General features: G+C 39.9%; 3 protein-coding genes across 4 annotated transcripts in view; all 3 read left to right on the top strand.

Annotated features, from left to right (window-relative positions):
* fndc3a (fibronectin type III domain containing 3A) overlaps positions 1–155 on the top strand; it is a 48,342-nt gene extending 48,187 nt beyond the window's left edge. Inside the window, exon 28 of the mRNA XM_088427296.1 lies at positions 15–155. The gene's annotated coding sequence lies outside the window, so the exon portion shown is untranslated. The remainder of the gene's footprint in view (positions 1–14) is intronic.
* A 1,705-nt stretch (positions 156–1,860) lies between these two features.
* On the top strand, positions 1,861–4,832 carry mlnr (motilin receptor). Its single transcript, XM_088427300.1, has 2 exons — positions 1,861–2,650; positions 3,422–4,832. Exons 1-2 carry the CDS (start codon positions 1,861–1,863, stop codon positions 3,727–3,729), a joined length of 1,098 nt encoding a protein of 365 aa, XP_088283426.1. The 3' UTR covers positions 3,730–4,832.
* A 1,592-nt stretch (positions 4,833–6,424) lies between these two features.
* LOC148415438 (capZ-interacting protein) lies at positions 6,425–17,674 on the top strand. Of its 2 annotated transcripts, XM_088428448.1 has the most exons (7): positions 6,425–6,443; positions 6,523–6,595; positions 13,240–13,323; positions 13,405–13,476; positions 13,678–13,755; positions 14,664–14,900; positions 16,444–17,674. In XM_088428448.1, the coding sequence occupies exons 2-7, from the start codon at positions 6,590–6,592 to the stop codon at positions 16,765–16,767; spliced, it is 801 nt and encodes a 266-aa protein (XP_088284574.1). In that variant the 5' UTR covers positions 6,425–6,443; positions 6,523–6,589; the 3' UTR covers positions 16,768–17,674. The 2 variants fall into 2 exon arrangements, with proteins under 2 accessions (XP_088284574.1, XP_088284576.1); XM_088428450.1 differs by lacking the exon at positions 6,425–6,443 and having other exon boundaries at positions 6,472–6,595.
* The last annotated feature ends 640 nt before the right edge of the window (positions 17,675–18,314 follow it).

The following is an 18,314-nucleotide window of genomic DNA, read 5'->3' on the forward strand; positions in this document are numbered from 1 at the left end:
TGCTGTCTTAACAGGGCGAACAAACAACAAGACATCTCCCAAGATGGATGCTTCCATTATTAAGCGCCCGCTCGTTTAACACGCAACTGTCACCAGGCCGAGGCGGCGACGGCGTTGAGGAGGGAAAACCGCCATGCTGTTCTTCCTTCAGCATAAGGTTCACGCACGACCACACACTTTGTACTCACAACTCATTCGGTCCCAATGACGTATTTTCACGTTTTTGAAGAGTGCAGATATTCAGTCGCAGGTTCTTTTTTTTTTCTTCACATTTTTTCAAGTGTGAAAGTACTCAGTTACTTTAGAAAGTTCTGTACTACCCAAATCGATCTAACACTGAAGTAATTTAACACTTCAGGTAATCAAGTGCTAAAGTAGTTTTGATTTTTAATTTTTTAATTTCAAGTGTTTGGTTGATGTTAAATGATGCACAGAAGTAATTATTACTACTAAAGTCGTTGGTTACTTCAGGTGATTAAGTACTTAAGTAATCATTTTTGATAATGAAGTACTAAAGTATTGGATTCATTTAGCTAACCTCGTGCTAAAGTAATTTTAAACGTCAAGTAATGAATTACTTAGGTAATTCAGTTCTTTAAGAGATCTAATGCTGAACTAATTACTTTACATAATCGAGTGTTAAAGTTTTCTATTTATTTTTAATTTTTCAAGTGTTTTTCTAAAGGAGTATGTAAAATGGCTGGTATTTAAATAATTAGATATTGAAGTCATCAATTAACTACGATAGATACTTGAGGTAATTAAGTAGTACAGCAATTACTTTTGGTAATCAAGCACTGACGTAATGGATTAATTTAGAACATCAAGTATCACTTCAGGCAACCACATAGAATTTAGGCATGTTCCAATTATTTTGCTCTTAATTTGAAAATAAAATAAAACTTCAGGTTGTGTTTCTTTCTGAATCTCATTTGGCCCAGATTTTTTTCAAGAAGCATAGCTAATAAGCCCGTTTGCTACTAATTTGCTGACTGGCGTTAAGTAGTGAGCAAAAGGCGCATACTAATAGTAAGCCAATTATGCATGGTCCCCTCCTACACATGCACGCATGTTAACTTCCTGCCATTGTTATCATTCAATTAGGGGACAAGGGGGAGGAGGACTGAGACGAGGAGGAGGCTCTGCGCTTCGCTCGGATCGCCACATCATTATAATCGTCGCCTGTCGCCGGACCGCAAATCCGGATCCTCGCTTCCATTTAACAGGTAAATCTCTTTGGCTTTATTTTACTTCATGTGTTTGTCAAGGCACAATTGTAGGCGCAGATCGATGTCATTGTGAAGACTGAGAAAGTGTACCTGATAATAAAGTGTTTCATTTTGCCTGCTTCTTATACCTGTGTATGTCTGTGTGTATGTATATATATATATATATATATATATATATATATATATATATATATATATATATATATATATAGTAGTCAAGTACTAAAGGAATTTATCACTTTTTTATTATTTGTAGTTGGTCATTGATTTTATTTAGATTCATTGCAAAAATTGTTTAAACTAATTTAGGCACAAAAGTACGAAAGTAACAAGTCAATTGGGTTCGATACCTTCATGTACTTAAATACCTTAAGTAATTGTTTTAAGTACTTGATTATATAAAGAAAATAATTGACTTCATCATCTAAAAAATGGATTAAGTTCTTGATTTACCGCAATAATAGATGACTTTAGTACTTAATTTATTTATTACGAGCCATTTTAGACCCTCCTTTAGCCAAGGACCCTAACATACCCTCTATTTTTGCAGTGTTGCGTTCACTTTATTCTGCCACCAAATTGCCCCGCATTCATATTTTTTTTATGCTTCTTCCAGGCATCAGAAGCGAAGATGCCCTGGACCAGACCCCAAGTGGAACTCCGCCCGCCCGTGTCGGCCGAGCCACCCGGCGGCGGCGCGGTGGGCGCGGGCGACCACCACTACGAGGGCTCCCTGTTCCCCGCGTCCACGCTGATCCCCGTGACGGTGATCTGCGTGGCCATTTTGGTAGTGGGCGTGGCCGGCAACACCATGACCATCCTCATCATCCAGCACTTCAAGGACATGAAGACCACCACCAACCTCTACCTGTCCAGCATGGCCGTGTCGGACCTGCTCATCTTCCTCTGCTTGCCCTTTGACCTCTACCGGCTGTGGAAGTACGTGCCGTGGCTGTTCGGCGAGGCCGTGTGCCTGCTGTACCACTACGTGTTCGAGGGCTGCACCTCGGCCACCATTTTGCACATCGCCGCCCTGAGCGTGGAGCGCTACCTGGCCATTAGCTTGCCGCTTCGCACCAAAGTCCTGGTCACCAAACGCCGCGTCCACTACATCATCGCCGCTCTGTGGGGCTTCGCCCTGGCCACGTCCACGCCCACGCTCTTCCTGGTGGGCGTGGAGTACGACAACGGGACGGGGCCCCCCGGCGGCGGGCAGTGCAAGCACACGGACGCCGCCATCCACTCGGGCCGCCTGCACATCATGCTGTGGGTGTCCACCGGCTACTTCCTCTGCCCCATGCTCTGCCTCGTCTTCCTCTACGGCTCCATCGGCCTCAAGCTGTGGAGGAGCCGGCGCGACGTCAGGGGGCCCGGCGCGCTCGCCCGGGAGCGCTCGCACCGCCAGACCGTCAAGATCCTCGGTGAGCGAGTGGACGCCAAAAAAAAAAAAATATATATATATATATATATATATATATATGTGTGTTTCCAGAAGTCATTTGTCAACCTTTGTCCTGGCGTCTCGTCACTTTTACTTTGTGCTCACCGGTGTGTGCGCGCCCGTAATTGCGTGACGCCGTCTCTATTCTTCTCCGATATGCTTTTCTTCTTGTTGTTGTCACGGCCCGGCCGGAGAATATTGACGACATCTCATCATCCACCAATCGGATCGTCGGCGCATGAACGATCGTTAATCAGCGCTAACGACGCTTTCGGCTCTCGTTTAATCTGCCGGCGCGAGTTTCACGCGCTGCACGCCGCTAAATCTCCTTCGAGGAATTTTCTTAGCTTGGAGAAAACTGCCTACACCATGTCTGATGGTTGTGTGAAAAAGGAAGTAAAAATCGTTTTTTTTCTTCTTTATACATTATTCCATCCCTCATACACTATGGCATCCCTTCCAAAAAAATTAACAAAGTAAGATTTTAGTTTTTCCTTTTTTCCACACACAAGACAACGATGATGGCAATCAACATCCACCCCTAAAAAAAATCAGCTTTTTAACTATATATATATATATATATATATATATATATATATATATATATATATATATATATAGTTATTATATTCTTGGGGGGCAATTCTATTTCTACTCATGATGACCTTCAAACTACTTTCCCCCAGCATTAACGTTTTACTTAACATTAAATTCAGATACTTGATGTTTGTGTGTGTTTGTCTCCCTCCAGTGGTGGTGGTGTTGGCCTTCATCATCTGCTGGCTCCCGTACCACATCGGGCGTAACCTTTTCGCCCAGGTGGCCGACTACGAAACGGCCATCTTGAGCCAGAACTTCAACATGGCCTCCATGGTGCTGTGCTACCTGAGCGCCTCCATCAACCCGGTGGTCTACAACCTCATGTCGCGCAAGTACCGCTCCGCCGCCAAGCGCCTCTTCCTCCTGCGCCGGGGGGCCCGAGTCCCCCGGGACGGCGCCGGGAGCCCGAGCGGGCCCTCGGGCGCCGAGCGTCTGCGCCTCGCCGCCATCGAGCGTTGAAGGAGAACAAAAATAAGAACCGGGTTTGCTTCTTGACGTCGGAGGGCGGAGTCAACTCTTTCAAGTGTCGAGGTTGGATCTGGCGCCCCCTACCTTTAAGCACGCTGACAAAAGAAATTGGATAGCATTGATTTTACGAAGAAAAAAGAAAAGGTCACCAAATTTAATGACATTTTTCTTCGTGTTTGAAGTCCAGTGGCGCTTTGAGATACGAGTTTACGTTGTTCGATGAACACTTGTATCTCAAATCGTCGTTTCCCATTGAAATGACCTCAATCACGTCATAAATTTGTGTTTTAAGTTCTTGTTCCAGGTTCTTATTTTTATTTTTTCCATTTTTTAAAAAAGTTTTTGCCTGAAGAATAAGCTAAAACTACTTAGTACTTAGTATTAATAGTTTTGTGTCATTATTTATAAGAATAAAGTAACTGCAATTACATAATTATTAAAGTAACCAAATATTTTAGTACTTGATTCATTTAGTACCGGTGATTTCTAGAACTTCTTTTAGTGGCCAAACACTTGCAAAAATACAAAAACTAAAGTTAAAAAAAAAAAGGTACCTCGACTTGAATGTCTAGAGCGTCAATTGAACAAGTATATTGAACAACCCATCTTGAATTAATATTCACACACTGAGAGTCTCAGTTTCTCACAGCTCATCAGTACAGCACTAATACTTGTCATTGTCTGCAGAGGATGAAGAATTTATGACTGTGAGTACTGTTAATGTCTGTCTACATGTGTTGCTGCAATTGCCAATTAGCATGAAATTTGCATAAAGGGAAGAAAATAGGTGTTTTTTTGTGGAGTTTTGTCTAGTTGAGTACGCGTGTCAGGTTTGCACTCACAAGTCAAAGCAAAAAAAAAAAAAAAAAAAACTTGTGCATTGAGTCACTGGTTTTCTCAAGGCAGCATTGTATTTCATATGATTGAAAAGTGAAAAACGTATCACGTTGTGTTAAAAATGTCTTGTATGCATTGTTTATGTCCAATGAGAATTTTGTTTGTGATGCGCATATTATTGCGTACGTCTTAACTGTCATGACAGTGAAGCGTTGATTAACAGAGCAAATGCGTATATTGTGGGACGCTGGCTATGCTGTGCTGTGGACGATCAATAAAAATGAAATTTTGAATGTGTACTTGAACACTAATGTGAGGCTTACCACAACGCTTGAGACGAGCAAGCTGTTGAAGTCAAAACGTGCGTGCGCCACCTGAGCCTCCGGGTCTTTTCCAGCCGCCCGCGTACGTGCCTGCAAAGGCGCATAATGTGACGTCGTGATTCTATTAGCGGCGACATGAGTCCCATCCGCATCAGCATATCTAAAGTAATGGCTCCTCTAAGTGCATTTGGGCGCCCGTTAAATCATGTCAGCTTGGCAGTGCGCCTCCCGCTCCGCGTGACCCAAAGTCTGACACTTTCTAGGGAAAATTATATATATATATATATATATATTTAATAAACGAGAGCATTCATTATGTTTTGTTGTTTTTTTTGTTTTTTTTTACAAGATGATGTTTTTCACCATGAATCATTACCACACACACACAGGAGACAGACAGTGTGTACTATGACTCATTTTTTCCAAGCTGGCACTTGTGGCAGGCCATCGTGGGTCTTTTCTTCACGTGGACCAGATGAGTCGGGCCCAAGAGTCTCCGGAACTCCCCCGCCTGTCGCTGTTGCACCACTGTTTGACCTCCGATGACCCTAGTCACAAGGTATACTTTCATATTTCCCAATTGGCATTGTAAGGCAAATATAAATATTACTCTCAATATCCAATTGCAGTTGTTTCCGTTATACTTTGCACTGAGAGCTTGTTTTTTTTAATATTTTGGTCACTTCGCTTGATTTTGATAAGACAACGAAAGACTTGTAATTGCACTTTGGATCACCAGAGGGCGTTAAAAATGCATTTGTAGACTCCTGTCGCAGCGGTTCTCCAAAGTTTTCCCTCAAAAATACATTAATAATCCTGAACATTAAAAGTTTTACTTAAAAAAAAGCAACCAAAATTTAATGTTCCCCAAGAAAAAAAAATGCAAACGAGCAATAGTTAAATTGTAAATGAACGCAACCGTACTGGACAAAAAATACAACTGAGACGTAGAGAAGCAATGATTATTTTGCCCACCGCTAGAGAGAGCAAGCGTACTTAAAGGAGTAGCCGTGCCATCTCGTTGATGACATATGATGACAGCCCACATGAAATGTGATTTTCAAGTGGATGCAAATGTCTGGCAGGTGGTCACGTGAATAAGCCGCTTCCTGTTTACCCGCAACAACAATAACAACACGTGATTTCATTTGTCACGGTGTCTTTATTTTGCTTTAATGCCAGGATGATTGACATTTCCCATAAAGCGTTTTGATGGTTATGGCCAAAAGAATAAAAACAAACCTAATAAATAAAACCACAAATGATCTGTACTGTTTTATGTTTGGTTTTTTTGCCATTAGCAATAAAGTACAGGGTATCGTGCACAATCATTTTAAAACATATATATTTTTTATAGAAATTATACGGGTTAAATTAAAAATTAATAAAACACATTTTTTCATAAAAGCTAGCGACGTTTGGAAAGGCAACAAGACAGAACCTCAGGTTAGAAGGAAGCGTAGCCTCGTACTTCTTTTATTTTGAAAGGAATAACATGGAATGAGTAGCAGTCAAGATGGCTGACTTGACTGCGTGAAATTCAGCGTGAGTGAAGTTTGCCTTCCTCGTTAACGGAGCTCGTTCATGTCCACTTCTTGACTTGTCTTTTATTTTTGCACACAAGACCTCACGAAATTACTCTTGAAAGAATAGAGAAGGAGTCAACGAATAAAGGAAAATTCTCCAGGAGGATGGAGGTAACAACTTACTTTCCTGTCCAGTATTTTTTTGCTGTAATGCCATGATGTCATATACAGTATAAGCGTTTATTATATTATTATTATATTTTGTAAGTTTTTAACTATGTTAAAAATATATGTAAAAATATTCAGAGTGAAGCTGAGAGTAAAACGTCAATTCATATATGGAAACAAAATGTATTTACATGTATTGTTTATTGTCCGGTTTTTTTTGTAAATTTGGTACAATATAAAACGTTTAAAAATTGTCTTTGATTGAAATGCTTATGTGTAAATAATGAAACAGAAGTGAAAACCATCCACTTTTTTAGCTCAGGCTGGCTAATTTGTCTTTTTTTAATGATTAAAAAAAAAAAACTAGAGTTGGTTCGGGGTAAAATATGTGTGACTACAAACAATTTTAGATTAGGTGTAATTGTGAAGTTTTATTCCGAGCTAGCTAAATCTAGCATGTAATGCTTTTTTTTAAGAATAAAAAAGTAAACAATACACATTTGTACAGTACAGACAATACGAATTTGAGTAAATTGATTAAAAATGTTCTGTCGATTTTTGTATTTATATTTTCTTGATTAATCATCAAATTGGATTTCTCGAATTTTGGAGAGTTTTCGATTAATCCTCTCAGTTTTGATACTTTTAGCTTTGATATTATTAATAAAATTGTTAAATGATGACATTGAAAAGTTGTGTTCATGTCAAGAAAAGTGATTGAAATATGTGCATTATTTTAGCTTGAAAATATTTTGTTAAATGTGCTTTCTTGCTTGTTTCAGGCGTTTATTCAAACGTGAAGTATAAATATTAAGACATGTTCAGTCCCATAAGTAGCTAGCAACTAGCTTGAAAACCTGTTGCAAATGAACTAGCTAGCCACTTTAGCCTGTAAACATTTGCTTAAATCAATTCACTAATGTGCTGCCTAGTTTGTTTCAGGCGTTTATTCAAACGAGAAGTATAAATGTTAAGAAACGCTCGGTCAACTTGAGCACGTAAACCTGTACTAAATGAACTAGCTAGCATCTTTATCCTGTAAATCTCAATTTAACCAATTAGCTAATATGATTTCTTGCTTGTTTCAGGTGTTTATTCAAGCGAGAAGTATAAATATTAAGACATGTTCAGTCCCATAAGTAGCTAGCAACTTGAGCACGTAAACCTGTACTAAAGGAACTAGCTAGCATCTTTATCCTGTAAATCTCAATTTAACTAATTAGCTAATATGATTCCTTGCTTGTTTCAGGTGTTTATTCAAGCCTGAAGTATAAATATTAAGAAATATTCAGTTACATAATGAGCTTGCATCTTTCGCTTGTGAACCTGTACTAAAATAATTAGCTAGCATCTTTATACTGGCCTGTTAAGATGTGAATGTAAACGTTCTGTAAAATCAATTACAATTTACTTGCTTCAGGCGTTTATTCAAACATGAAACACATATAAAATGCATTTATGTTGAAGTTTGGTTTTCCCGGCGCTGGACTTGGTCTGGTAAACTGTAGTAAAGTTGTTGTTTTTTTCAAACTCTTTTAGTTTGGCTGCTACTCCGTGGTATTTCCCTGGCGGCTTTTTTAGCAGCCTCCTCCCTGTAACTGCAAAACCGTCTTTTTTTTATTTTTTTTATTTAAAAGTTAGTCCCAAGCGTTCCATGTGTGTCATGAGGGGCACCACCCTGCGGCGTGCGAGCCGCCACACAATCTGATTGGGAAAGCAGATTCTCGGGTTTAGCAAATAATAGTGACGCCGTTGGAGAAATCCAGTACAGTACATTCCTTACGTAACCTCGCGTCATGAGAAGTCATTTGACTTGTTTTGGACCCGGCGACGTCGTAGTAAAAATCCTGATTGGCGGCAGATGTGGCATCTTGACGGGCTGTGTTTACAGGGTGGCTGCCTGTACCGTAATAGGAAACAGACGCATCACGTCGAGCACGGATGAAAGGGAAAGTTTCCTGTCTGAACACGATCACGTGTACAGTGAAAAAAATGAGATATATAAAAATGATATATATATATATATATATATATATATATATATATATATATATATATATATTGGGACCCTCACAAGAAATGAGGCTGCACTGGATAGACAAAATACAAACGTTTTAAAAATGGCAAAACCAATTAAATATACAAGCAAGTTATGCACAAAATATTAAGTTCACGTTAAAACTGATTTAAAATCAGTATTCGTTACTTATGACTGAATATCTTCCACAGGATTTGTTTTGAAAAGAAATTAGACATCCTCCGATAAACCTTTGCTGTGTTTATTGGATTTAATTAATTCATTAAAATCATAATCATTAGTGACAGAAGAAAATATTGTTTTCATATTGCTCCGCTCCACAGTTAAACAAAAATCTGTGAAATGCAAAATTACTCTATATGTTTGTGACACTCCCCTCTACAGGTGTGGCATAGGTATTACAGGATTGTATTATTTACTTATTTATTTATCTTAATTTAAGTTTTGCAGGTGTCTGTGTAATGCCGCTGGCCTTTCCTTGGTGGCCGTGTAAACGTAGCTCAAAATGAACACGTAACGTGTTTTCTTACTCCGCTATCAGCAAGGAGTCAGACCCCGAGTCTTGCCTGTTTCCGTGTAAAAGCCACTATGGCGAGGAGAGATAGCTGGGGTTCCCACCCACCACACGGCCGCGGACCCAAAGAGCCCGCTATTTATTTACGAGGGACTTAGGGTGACGGCATGCAGACTCAGCTTGAAAAAGTTCATCCGCAGGTTCTTGTGGGGCTGAGGAGCAGCTCCAGGAAGAGGAAATGTTCTTATCGCCACTTTATCACTGGCTTCCTCAAGCGGCCGCCACTTCAAATGTGTCGAGCAGTCGCTTGCTCTTGCCTTTTTTGGTAAATTGGGGCGCAAATACGTGCAATCACTGCTTTATCTCCGTGGCTCAAAGTGAAGAAGAACTCGATGTGCCCATATATATATATATATATATATATATATATATATATATATATATATATATATATATATATATATATATATATGAATTAGATCGTAATCCTAAATGTAGTGCATTTTATGCGCTTTTTTCCAAGTGATCCTATTCATTTTTTGGGAAGGAATAGCACAAAAACTAAAACAAGTAAGGCGTGTGTAAATATCAAGCGCGAAGGATAGAACGTAGAACAAAAAAAATCCAGGGAATCACATGTATGATTATTTAACAATTTATTTACCAAAATGAGTCACCAAAATGTTCAATTTTCATGTAATTTATCATTTTAACGCATGTGGCATTATATTACTAATTATGGAAATTAAAAAACACTAGGGAGCTGAAATTTCCAGCTGATGATCAAAAGATGTAAAATTTCGAAATGCAACAATTCCGACATTTGATTGCAGCTAGACGTGCGAGATTTTGTGTACAAAAATAATCATCGTCCAAATAATGGACCATATAAATCCATTATAATTACAACTTTTGAGCTGCATTTTAATAGGATTTATGACATTGATTTTCCTTCCTCCGATTGGCCGCAACATAACTGCGGAGCACGAAAAATCTCTCAAGACATCAAATCTCCATTGACGCAGCAGGAACTTGCTGGCTTGCGGCCATTTGACGGACGTTTTGCTAACATGAGACCGCAACGTCCGACACAAGACATCACAAGGCCCAAAAAACGCCATTGAAGTCCCGCTGCGCTTCCTGTCATGTGCAACACTTTGGAGCACGTGAAAAACCACCATGGCGTCGGGTTGCTGTGTCTTTCTTTGGAAGTCGTAGACTCCGGCGAGAAATCACAAGTCACTTTCCAGATGGAGGCCCAGCTCGTGGGAAATGTTTGGAGAAGCTTTGTTCATCACAAGATAAGATTGAACCCCCCCCCCAGCCCCCCCACTGCCACCCCCCGGCGGGAGGCATTTTCTTCCATCGTAGAAGAGCGCACAAAGCCCGCTATTCTCTCTCGTTTCCCAGAATCCAAAATCCCAATGGCGTGAAAGTTCAATCGATAAATAAACCACACCTGGTTCAAACGCTTCAACAAAGAACGGCGGCACTTATATTTATTGACACCCACCAAAAAAAAATGTGAAAAATGCCACGGTCTGAAGCCTGTAAAGTGACGACGACCCTTTAACTGGTCTCTACCGCCACCTACTGGCTTGAGGTCAAACACAAGTCAACAAATCATTTTCTGTTCTGCAAAAATCGGCACAAAGTTTTATTTTCCCTTTTCTTACGATTTCCTTATATAGACATGTTTTGTCCTTATTTGAGTATGTTCCATCCGGGGACCCCGTTGTCCCAGGGGCCCGAGGAGCCGGATCCAGGCTGCCGGGCTTTTTCCCAGGCTTGTCTTGCCCTCGCAAATAGTCCATTCCCACTCCAGCTCCCCATACTGGACACGCAAATGCTTGCTAAATAGCTTAGCAGCATCAAGCATGTGCTGGGAAAGACAGCGCGCAAAAGTATCAGATCAGGCACAGGTATTGAATTTCGATGATATCAACACAGTAAGACGCAGGGCTCAAATCATGAGAAAAAAGTTGTGGCTTACATTTTTTTGGGGGGGGATACAGTATATATAATATATATATATATATATATATATTTATCAATAGTGCAGATTGTTCACTAATCCCATATTTTCATATACTTCAAATACAATTTGAACCTTTTAGCTGCTGGGAATTGAATTTTGAGACCTTAAGGAAGTTGTAATTTTTTATTATATATTTACAGTATGTTTTGTTTGTTTGTTAAAATGTACTTAGATTTTTTTATGTTTCACTTATTTTGTTTTTTCCTTACTATAGCACATGTGATTTTCTCTTTATTTTGTTTGAATAAATAGCTCATATTTTTGTTTGATATATGTTTTTCTTTATTATATTTTGTGTCATTTACTGTATATTTTTGGTCATTTCAAATATTTGATTTCTCATATAATTATATATGTAATTATATATGTAATTACAATGTAAATATATATATAATTACATTGTATTAGTTTTGCAATTACTATATTTTCTTTTTTTTGCTTATTTTATATAAAATATAGATTGTTTGGGTTTTTTTTTTTACAATGGCTGCACGTAGCCTTTAGTAGCGCTATTTGACACGTTGAAGAAAAGAGTAGTGAAAATGTTTTTAGCAGTCAGTAAAGCGTTAAAGAGTGTGGCGGGGGCGTGTGGCCCCGCACCGTTTTTCTGGGCGTCGGCGGCTCTGATGTCATCCGTTTGGGCGGCGGCGGTGAGCTCATTCTGACAACATGACCGGGGGAAAAAAAAAATTGGCAAAATAAAGCTCGCGATTAAAATGTGCTTGTTTCTACCTCGGCCTTAAAGTTGTGTGTCCAGTACGTTGCCGTGGGTTACGGCTGAAAGTGTGCGTGCTAGCTGGGTGGGCTCACCTACGGATTGGAGGATTGCTTGAACAGCTGTGGAGCCCAGAGACGCCGATGAACGCCGATGTTATTTTGGCCTCTGGGGCAAATTCAAAATCTGATTGGATCAAGTGCCATCGAGTTTCATCGGTCGGCATTACTGATTGCGAAGAATGATCGTATTCTAGGGCGCCACTTGCTAGCGATTAGCATTTTAGCTCCGACATAGGCGGCTGGCAGCGTTAGCGGCTAGCGGCACTTGAACGCTCCATATAGGCTGGCGACTTTTCCGAGGCAGTCCAATAGACATGAGTGACACAGTTGCCGTTTCTACTGATCACTTTTGAACCAATCAGGCCTAGTCGAATGCGCTGTTTTCTTCAGAAAAAAATCGCTTCGTGTTCTTGAGGTTACTTCATTTCATCAAGTAAATGAGGAGATCTTTGTCTAAAATCTCACACATTTTGAGATTATAACAGTCTGCTGCTATGCAGTTGAAATTTATGGGGGAAAAAAAGTATGCTCTAAAAATGAAACCGTAAACTTTGTTCATAAAGTTAAATGTGTTTGATTGTCTTCTCTATTCATAACTGCACATACACCAAGCAAATATATTTTTTGTTTAAATGCACAATTCTTAGAATATTCAATATGACATCCAATATTAATACAAATATATAATAATTAAAATTAATAATTATTTTGATGGAACAAAACGTAGGTTGTAGATACATGTTTCTTTGCAGAGAACTAAGAGAATATGTCCATATACATAGTGGACACAAATATACTGTGTATATACATATATATTAGAGCTGGCCGATAATATTGATATCTCGATATATTGCAATATATACAGTATATGTAGATATATTTTTTCCCACATTTTTAACACACAAAATAGAATGGTTATTTGCAATATGAAACAAGAAATGATACATTTTAAATATGTTTTGTTTTTAACATTACATAGAAAGAGTCACTTCAAGCATTTTTTGTGTACAAAAATATATTGTACTTTTCTGATTATATTATTTACTAGATATAAATTATGTAATAAAAAATCATATTAAAAGAGATGACTCTATACATTATAAACCGACTGATTAGCAAAAAATAAACGAAAGAAATAACAATACCAGTCATCTAATGTGTATTTTGAATGTGCTGCTTTTTCTTTTTTTATGTTATTGAGCAGCATTGTTTTGATTTCTCAAAGCAGTCAATAATGTGAACATTTCTTTTTGTTTTTTGTTGCTTTGGTGCCCAACTAGGATTCTCCGTCCAAGCTGTCGGTGGCTGAGTTGGCTGGCAGGTTCAAAGGTCATATACTCGCCATGCCCGCTGCGCATGATGAGGTTAGAGTAATTTGATGTATTTGGCAAGTTTTGCTTAAGTTTTACACATTTGCGTTGTCATCTTTTTCCTTTGGTTGGCAGTCGCCCCTTCGACGAAAACCTCCGTGTTCGTTGAGGTTGCCCATCAGGAACCAGGATGTGCAAGAATCTCATGTGAGTCTTTATCTGAAAATTTTGAATTGACACACGGACGTTAAAGGCAAGAAATAAAATCACGTCAAGGTGAGCCGCGATGTAGCGAGGGAACACTGCATTTGTTCTTTTTTTTTTATCCCAAGAAAGGTTATAAAATTGTACATATCCTCTTCTGAAGTTAAGTGAGTCTTGTAGGTCTTTGATGACTTGTTTTTCCAGCCGACCACAAACGGAACAGTCTCCACCAGTCCTCCGAAAATCCGGATGAAAAACTCCGCCATCATCGAGAGACTTCAGGTAGAGCAATGCTGCCCTCTGCTGTTCAATATGCGTCACTACTTTTTGTCAGTTTTGCACGAGCGCTTGTCCGTGTCGAGCTCAGATTAAAGAGCTAATCGTGGGAGCAAATTTCTCAATCGTTGTCACACGCGCCTTGGCAGCCATGGGACAAAAGGGCTGCCGCTTCTCGCTCTTTTTCTTCTCGCCAGTGCAGGTAGGACCCACGTTTTTTGAAGGGATAGCACCTCAGGCATTTTCTTGGCAGTTTTTATTCGCGTATGTAGGGAATTTTGTTAAATAGACGTGTGAATTTTGTGAATCTAAATAATAAAGGATGTGGTTAAGTTGGAATAGTTGGAATCAGTCAAGCTGTGTCGCGGAAGGAATGACTAAGGTAGAGGATGTCCTAGTATTGGATTTTTATTGAAGTGTTTTGTATGGGCAATATTTTGGTATGCCGAAAATTATTCCTGGTGTGACCAAATGAACTGAAAGTTTTGAATTTCTAAATTAGGAGTCAATGCATTCATTAGCAGGCCAAAAACGGATCTTTGACAGCCATTAATAGTAGAGAAAGAGTTAAAAGGGTCTAATTGAAAAGCTTTTACCCCTTGTGTAGTATGTTGACCATTTTGGGTCATTTTTTTCTACATCAATTTCATATTATTTTAGCCAGTGAATGGCACACTCCGATTAGTTTGCTATCTAAGTAGTCATGCCATGTTGAAACTTGATATGTCACCATCTGCGTGAAATTTCAGCTCCCTGGTGTCTTTTTTCCAGTGTTCTCCCTTTGTTGTGAAATGCCTTTGATGTGAAGGTCCAAGGATTGGACAAAATACCGCACAGGGGTTGTAAATGGGCATTTTTCTTTGCAAATGAAGAACAAATGAATTTGAAGAGTCTCGTTCTTCGTTGCGTCATAGGCCAACCTGGCTTTGTCGCCCAGCACCCTGCTGGCGCCTCCCAGGGGCTCCGAGGTGAACCCGCAGCCCGATTCGCCGCCGCCGCCGCCCGCCGTCGCCACCCCGGCGACCGGGAACCCGCTGAGCCCCACCCTGCAGCCTGCCCGGCTGTCCGCGGAGGAGGAGGAGGAGGATCAGGAGGAAGCCGTCAGCTTCGAGAGCCCTCCTGAAGGGGCTCGTCTCACCAGCTTCCACAAGGTGAAGTCACAAATGCCAACTGGATTCCGATTTGTTCTGTGAAATTGCGCCAGTTCGGTCAGGGCGAAATGAAGCCTCATGAAACACTTGTCATTTTTTTTTGTCCCTTTTGCACCATCTAGAGGAGTGAAAAAAATATCACAAGTGTTTCATGGAGCTTCGTTTTCCCATTCCTAAATAAGGGTTTCGAACGGGTTAAGGTTTCAAGCAGAGTTTCAAAGTAGGGTTTCAAGCAGAGGTTAGGTTTCTGATTAGGGATTTAAACTAGGGTTAGGGTCTCAAATAAGGCCCTTGTGATATTTCTTTGCTCCTCTAGGTGGCACTTTTGGCTTGAAGATGCAATCTAGATATGATACATTTAATTTTAAGCCATTTAGAGAAGAAAAAAAATTTTAGAGGGTGGTGATGGCAAAATGAAGCCTCATTGAAACACTGGTGATATTTTTTTGTTCCTCTAGATGGCACTACCAGTCTACTAGTTTTACAGGTGTTTCATGAAGCTTCGTTTTCCCGTTGCAAATACAGATAGTATCTTTAAACTGATGGTGCCATCTTGAGGAGCAAAAATATCTTAGATGATTGTGATGACAAATTGAAGTCTCACGAAAGACTTGTGATATTTTTTAATACAGGTTCTCTTATCTCATTTTAGCGTTCGATTAAGTCCGTGTAATCCTGACATTTTTCCATGTGGTAACTAATGAATGAGCTCGCGTATTTGAAGCGCGCACATGTACGACTGCATGCACTGTATTTTCAGATGTCACCTTGACACGGACACGCCTGTGGGGCTATTTGCAGATCGGGCTGTGACATCACAGGCTGCCCGTGGCGTGTTAGCTCAGCAGGTGTAGCGCGCATCAGATTAGCCTCGGAGGCGCGCGCCATCAGAGACGTAATCCGATTAGCGTCAGTTTGGGTGCGAGAGTTTGTCAAGATGTCACTCGCGCGCAAAAGATGATGAGCGCTTTCAAATGTGGGCCCAACGTTTTGCAATTCCCGGGTTCTAAAAGTAGGCGGGGCTTCCCTGGAAAATTGTTAAACCCTTGTGCAGCATTTTGACCATTTTGGGTCGTCTTCTTCCACATCGTTCTGGCAGTATTTACTGATTCTAAAAGTGGGCAAGGCTTGTAACTGGAAAAATGTTTCCACATCATTCTGTGATCAAATTGTTTCCACATCATTGAGTTTATTTTGCCATAAATACCCAAAGTTGCGCACTATCCATGTTCTAACAAATTTATGCTTGTGTGAATATGTCAAAAGACCACAATTAATAAACGGGTCAAATGGAATACCTTTCCGTGTTCTTTAATTGAATCAGGTGGAGACATCATAATAAGTTTTACGTGATCCTCTCGGTTTTCGTAATATTCCTGTGTGTGAACAAGGATGGACTCGGGCGTTGGTTCAGTCCGCTCGCTTCTTTTCTTGAAAATAATGCCGAAACGACATCATTGTTGACGTCCTTTCGCGTCAGCAAGCGTACCAGAAAAGTGGGCCGACACCTCAGCCTTTTATCTCCTTTCCGCGCGCGTTCCAGACTCGAGTACGGCTTTCGTTCAAGAGGCGTCCGCCCACCAGGCAGCACCGGAGGTCGACGGGGGAGGAGGCGGAGCTTTTCGGCGGGACCCCGTCGCCGTGTGAACTCCACTCGCCCGAAGCTAACGGGGATGTCGGTCTACGGTGCCCGGACCGGGTCACTCGTAAAGAACGGCGGGGAGATGTTGGCGATGAGGCCGCGGAGGAGGTCAGGGACTGTGAGGAACGGCGGGTAAAGACTCCCCAGGAGGAAGAAGAGGAGACTCGGGAGGAGGAAGGGCAGTCGCGGGCGACGGATGGAGGAGATGCTGATCTGCTGCACTGATCTGTTAACAATGATTTTGACCTCACAACAACGCACACGTTTTGGAATCTTTAACCGCTTTCACGAATATGACAAGTGCTCTGTCGCCCTCTGCTGGCCAAATATGGAACACGTCAAGTGCAAAGGCTTGCTAGTGGGCCACGCTGAAAATATCATAAAGATTGCATTTAAAGATTAACTGGATTTTTACGATTAAACGAAGTATTTTGCTCACAATTTGGGCAAAATAAAGATGTATATAATTCCAAGCTTATAATTGTCGTTTTGAGAGGATAGTTACAATGCAACTTGATTCTTTCATTCGAACAACTGAAATTCGAACATCAAAATTTTAAAATTTACTTCCGTAACTTTTTAAAAAGAAAACATACGGTTCTATTTTGAATTATTACGAATTTGATCAGAAACATTCAACGTTTTGAAAATATCCAATTAACCATCCTAACCCTATCCAATTTTTTTTTTTTCAGAATGTAGCTGAATTTCAAACTTTCTTTTTCTCATATTCTGGCTTTAATCTTGCAAGTGGTTTTTGAAAACTATTTTTCAAAAGATGATATTATGTAATACAAGCATATTCATATATACAGTTCTTTCATTCACGTAATAGTACGAGATCAAAATCAAAAATATGTTCAACTTGCTCTAGTAGTGTAATTTTCTTTTAGCGTGGCCTTAAAAATCCTTCAGAAAGTAAACTCATTTGTAGAAATGTCGGCTGGGATTTTATTTGATAAATATTTCAGCAGACATGAAAAAATACAGCATCAGTAAACTAACCAACAGTATTAAATACTTTGCTTACATCGTTTTTTTTGTGTGTTGTTTACTGCTTTTGTCTTTTGTTTGAATGCACATCAAGCTGGGCTCGGGTTTGGCTCATTAAAAAGCCATGCGCAATAAGAAACAGGTTCCTGTTTTCTGTTACGTCATTTTGACAAAGTTTATTGTGGGGTTACGTTCCTAACATCCATGACTATTTATTTTTTGCTTTTGTTAAAAAATAAATGTAAATTTTACATTTTTGGGGGGCTGGTCCTGCTTAGGAGGAGAAAAAAATATCAAGAAAATTAGAGAGCCAAACTTGCACTAAAGTTATGCCAATGAATGAAAGTTAAAAAAAAATTGGATTGATTAAGAAAAAGCTAAGGAAAACTAAATGTGAAATTAAAAAAAAGTTCGTATCTTTGAAGAAAATCCGCTATTGAGTGTAGCCGCAATAACCAAATTGCGATTCATTTCAACAGTACCTGACCCTGATCGTTGGCTGCAATAAAGGTGTAATCATTCCCTCCCTTTACTTTATACATCACACATTGACAAAAAAAAAAAAGTCCAGGAAGTGAAAGATTTAGTTATATTTAGATATATGCTATTTACTTGAAAGCAAACTATCGTAATTTCACGTTTTCATTGCAGCCTCTTAACTTCCGGAAAATTGGCCAATCTGAGCGCTCAGGTGACGTTTTCCGACGTCACGTATGCTATTTACTTGAAAGCAAATCATCTTCATTTCACATGTTTTCATTGCAGCCTCTTAACTTCCG

The sequence above is a fragment of the Hippichthys cyanospilos genome, chromosome 11 (assembly GCF_059441005.1).
Source record: "Hippichthys cyanospilos isolate Australia breed blue-spotted pipefish chromosome 11, RoL_Hcya_1.0, whole genome shotgun sequence".
Lineage (NCBI taxonomy): Eukaryota > Metazoa > Chordata > Actinopteri > Syngnathiformes > Syngnathidae > Hippichthys > Hippichthys cyanospilos.

Coding starts and splice junctions, on each gene's coding strand:
- mlnr (XM_088427300.1), top strand. CDS start 1,861: ATGCCCTGGACCAGACCCCAAGTGGAACTCCGCCCGCCCGTGTCGGCC. Junction 2,651..3,421: donor CCAGACCGTCAAGATCCTCG/GTGAGCGAGTGG, acceptor GTCTCCCTCCAG/TGGTGGTGGTGTTGGCCTTC.
- LOC148415438 (XM_088428448.1), top strand. Junction 13,756..14,663: donor CCATCATCGAGAGACTTCAG/GTAGAGCAATGC, acceptor GTTGCGTCATAG/GCCAACCTGGCTTTGTCGCC. Junction 14,901..16,443: donor GTCTCACCAGCTTCCACAAG/GTGAAGTCACAA, acceptor CGCGCGTTCCAG/ACTCGAGTACGGCTTTCGTT.